Below are 4,794 nucleotides of genomic sequence, written 5' to 3'. Positions count from 1 at the left end.
CCTTCTAAGATAAAAGAAATGATAATATGCCTTTGGTCTTCCTGCTCTGGGAAGGAAAGTTGCTGTAGGAAAGAACTGGTTTTTTTCCCCCACTTCTGTGGTTTGAGAACAAGTTATAACTCCAGCATTTCAAAGTGCAAGGAAAATAATACACAATTATTAGATTGCTATTTGTGGGACACAAATGTAATGGTTTAGTAGAAAACAACTCCCCAGAAAAATGAAACACAGTTTTAAAAGAATGCTACATTTTACTGTTTCTCCTTCTCTTGGCTTCTGGAATGTGCTCCATCTTACCCATCTCCATTCTAATCATTTTGGCTCTCTTAGTGCTTCCTTAAAGTTATCTTCTCTTTTCACTAAAAACAAACACAGAGCCATTTTAAAATCTGCATTTTAACGTTTACTTTATTTACCTGTTTATATATAACCTTCTTCTAGAAAGGGTTTAAGGTGGCTTGAAAGAAACCACAAGTACACTAAGTAATTATAACAGAAGAATCAGAAATGAAACTATGCAAACTGCTTATACAATCCTATTTGTTTGCTCTGGATGGACCACAAATTTTGGTCTAACCTTTTTAGCAGGCAGTCAGAAAAGGAAACTTAATTAGTTACATCATTTAGTGTCTATAAAACAAAAACAAACCAATTACCCAAGGGAAGCACTGTTATTCCTACTATTAAGACCAGAAAGAAATTTCTCTTAAGAGGCTTCATGAAGAGGTCAGTGTATGATGTAATAATCAGTGTTCTCAGTAACAACCTAATGGGAGACACAAAGATGAATTTCACAGGGCTCCCTCTTCGACACAGGCAGATGGCATCACAGCAACTTGAAAATCAGGAAAAACGATTTTATCACGAGTCTGGGGATTGAGGGGAGAATACAATATAATACGGTCCAGGTACTCCATTCTCTCTGCTCGGCGAAGCCAGATACATTTTAGAACAAGAGAGTTGAACCCAGTACCCAGAGTGACTCCAGAGAAGTCCTGAAACCCCTAAAATTCTCTGCAACATTTCCAGAATAGCTGCTTCAACAATTTCTGAATCTTCTTGACAGAGAAAAACACAGGTTTTTATCAGATACTCAACGTACCCAGGTGATACACACAAGTTAGGAACCATGTCTTTAGATAATCTAGAGAATTAAGCAGACTACAAATTATACACGGCTATTCAAATACTTTTCTTACAACCTATTTCCCCGCCTCTGCAAAAAGAACCTTTTTTGTTGCCATTTGGTGCCTTGGCTAAGGTTGCGTCTGGGCTGGAGGAAGGGCTGGAGCGGAGATCTCAAGGCCAGGAGAGGCAGGGGGGTCCCACAGAGGCAGCCGGGCTTCGGAGGCTCCTAGTCGCACTGGAAGGAGAGCTTTTCGAAGAGATACTCGGCCAGCCCGGCCTGCAGCCCAGCCTGAGGGCTGGTTATCTTGCGCAAGTTGGCCAGGTGGTCACCCATCTTCTTAAGGAGCATCATCTCGTCCTCCAGGAAGCGGCGCTCCAGGAACTCGCAGAGCTGGACATCAGCGCTTGCACGACCCAGGGCATGCAGATCCAGTAGCGCCTGGTTCAGGCTTTTCTCCAGGGCCACAGCGTACTCCATGGCCTCCACGCTGGCATTCCACTTCTCTGGGGACAGCGTCTGTCCACTCTGGACCAGGGCGCCATCACCCCAGGACTTTCGCATCTTCAAGAGAAGCTGGGCGCCCTCCTGCTTCTCCTTAGCCAACATCCTGAAGAAATGGCCCACACCATTCATAGCCATTCCACTGCCTTCAAAGTAAACGCTCAGGGAGACGTAGGTGGATGAGACCTCTAGGTGCAGTTTGATCAGGCGGCTGGCCGCTGCTTCCATCTCGGGAGAACTCTGCTGGATCTGGGTGCTCATGGTTAGCAGTGAGCAGGACTTCTCCACAAACTGCTGTGAGGCTGGTCTCAGAAGTGGGGGATAAGTCCAGAAGATTGTGCCGGAAGCTGTGGATGAAGGGGTGGGGCTAGAGGGTGGTGGGAGGCAGGAGGAGGGGGAGGCAAGGCCAGGTTGAGAGCACCCAGATTGTTCCATCCAAACGCTGGTGAAGCAAGAGACTGATCTAGGAGGCGTCCAGGTACATTGTCTCTCACTCTAGCTTTTAGGAAGAGTATCTTTCTTTCCTAGTTAGGAAAGAGTCTTTATCATTTTGACCCATTTCTTTCCATAATTCCGAGATGAGATAAGAACGTCCAAGGTAAAAACCTCAAAAAATTGATAGTGAACCTCTTCCAAATCTTCATTTGTGACTTAACACTAGTTTGTTGCTTATTTTAGAGCCTGTTTGAATAGATTTCCCCCTGCTCCTGATCCCTGATGGAGAGGGTACTTTGCCCAGAGCAGTCTTGCCGTCCTGATATAATTATTCATAGTGCCCCCTAAATTAATCAATTAATTATTCAATTAAAAAATAGCATCCCCCCTTTCACACTCAAAAGGGTCCTTGTTTGGAATATACATTACACAGCACCTTAGTGATTGAAAAGGACAAAATCCACACTATGGAATGTGAAATGGTAGTGTTTACAAGACACAGGACTAATTAATCAGACCAATAAGAATCCCATCATAAATTTTCTACTATTCAGCCTTCATTTTCATTTGTTGATCCTTTTATTCCTTCTACTAAAAGTTCTAAATACTGATTATGTGCCAGGTGTTTTTATAGGGTAAGGACATTAGCGAGGTTCGGCAAAAGAAAGAGACCAGCACTTTATAGGAACAGATCACCTTTAATGAGGCGAGAAGGGGCAGCAGTTAGATTAGTGAGCTGCTGCCCTAACCCAAGAAAAGAGTAAGTATATATAGGCATATATGTGGAAATCTACTCTTAAGGGGGCCTGTTCTTCTCCAAGGTTGTTCAGAGTCGTTATCTCTTAAGGGGCTGGGGCAAGGAATACTGGAGATGGGCCAGAGGCTGGACCAGCTGGGAGCTGGGTGTAATCAACCTTAATGTCCATTTTTTTTTCCTTTGGGTGAGAGAGTTCTTTGTTTTGCATGGAATGGTGGGGACGACCACAGGGCCCTTTTAACTCCAGGCTATTTTGAGCCCTGTAACTTTGCTTCAGTTTTCTTAGTTACTGGAGGCTTCCTGTGATTACCCAGATATTCAACCATTAACCGAAACACATCATGTAAATGGGCATTAAAGATGAAAATATAGATGTATAAATTCTACCAAAATAGAAAAAAAAAATCCCATACAGGATGAGTTAATCATTCTCAGAAGATGAGGGCAAAATTAGATGTTTTCATAAGGGCTTTTCCAGCTTTGTGATTCCATGCTTAGCATTTTATTTTCCGAAATACCACCTGCCTGGGGCTGTTGCACAATTAGAATGCTTTCCTGTGTTTTCTGTCAAACAGGAAGGCATATTCTATTCAGGGTATACAATATTTGAACCCCAGAGAAGTGAATTCTGCTCTAAACTCTGAATCTAGGTCTAAATGAAAATAAAAATCCACTGTTTTCCAGCTACTTTTACTATCTCTGTTGTTGAAAACTGACATCTTAAAATTTCAAAAAGATATCTGCAGTCTCCCTTTACTGCTTAAGCTAAAATATGAATACATATCCTGTATCTAAATAGAGGATATATCGTCCACTTTTTTTCATGAAATGCTGTCATCCCAAAGTGGTCTCATTGCATTTGAAATTTGCAAAAACAGTTACAATTCAAGAATAGCACATTTTTCAAACCTGGAGGGAATTCACTGGGTAAAACAGGAGTAGTTCTGCAGCCTTTCTGGCCTTGGTTTTCTGGCCAAAAAGAGGCTGGGGTGGAGAGGAGGGGAAAAAACAGAAATTCAAATCCAAGAACAATCCTAGCACATCCCCAAATAGGAGAGAAATTATACTAGATGCCAGACCTTCCAAATAACTGCAAAGAAAATGATCATTACCTACCGTGTGCATAAACCATTAATCATCGTATTGACCTTGTAACAAGAAAATGCAAAGCCTGGAGAAAACCTCACCATATAACATACTTTATACATTGCAGGATGTCAGGCTCATTTAATATATTTCAGTTTCCCATACATTTACTTGGAAAAGAAAAATGTGTATATAAACCTTCTCAGATGGGATCATTTTCTGCCTTGTGCAAATGTTTATAAATCTTCCCCTCATCACTTCAGATAGAGGAGAGCCAGTGTGGAAACTACTCTGGTGGATGGTTAAGCACATAGTTGTCAGAATCAGAGTAATGTGGGCTCCAATCCCAGCTTTGCCACTTGTTTCAAGTATAACCCTAGGCAGGTAGCATAACCTCTCTGGGTGGGCCTCAGTTTTCTCACCTATAAAATGTCAATGTTAACATTTCACAAGTATACCACAAGGGATCAATGACATAAGAGATGAGAAAAAAAAAACACCCAAACAAGTAGAAAGCACCCCCAAAATAGTGCTGTGTCATCAATCAGATTTTGTAATCAGATTTTAGAGGCCCTGTCAAGCTCTATTGTATTAGAAGCATATCCCAATATGTTTTTGATCCACGTTTCCTCACTATCTTCCTCTGGTAGCTCAGTTGGTAAAGAATCTGCCTGCAGTGCAGGAGACCTGGGTTCAATCCCTGGATCAGGAAATGGCGAACTACTCCAGTGTCCTTGCCTGGAAAATCCCATGGACAGGGGAGCCCAATGGGCTGCAGTCCACGGGGTCGCAAAGAATCAGGCACAATTGAGCGACTAACACACAACACACTTTCCTCACTACAGACCTGTTTTGCTGAATCACTTGTCTTTCTGTGGCAATGTCC

At 42.4% G+C, this 4,794-nt stretch overlaps 1 protein-coding gene across 1 annotated transcript; it reads right to left on the bottom strand.

Moving 5' to 3' along the window:
* Positions 1–448: 448 nt before the first annotated feature.
* Positions 449–1,920, bottom strand: LOC102272516 (ferritin light chain). Its single transcript, XM_005889446.2, has one exon. It carries the CDS (start codon positions 1,889–1,891, stop codon positions 1,355–1,357), a length of 537 nt encoding a protein of 178 aa, XP_005889508.1. The 5' UTR covers positions 1,892–1,920; the 3' UTR covers positions 449–1,354.
* Between the last annotated feature and the right edge of the window lie 2,874 nt (positions 1,921–4,794).

The sequence above is a fragment of the Bos mutus genome, chromosome X (genome assembly GCF_027580195.1).
Source record: "Bos mutus isolate GX-2022 chromosome X, NWIPB_WYAK_1.1, whole genome shotgun sequence".
Taxonomy (NCBI): Eukaryota; Metazoa; Chordata; class Mammalia; order Artiodactyla; family Bovidae; genus Bos; species Bos mutus.
Note: the sequence above shows the minus strand (reverse complement) of the source record. Positions and strands in the feature narration are given on the sequence as shown.

Bases quoted from the DNA above. Each gene is read 5' to 3' on its own strand.
- LOC102272516 (XM_005889446.2), bottom strand. From the start codon at position 1,891: ATGAGCACCCAGATCCAGCAGAGTTCTCCCGAGATGGAAGCAGCGGCC.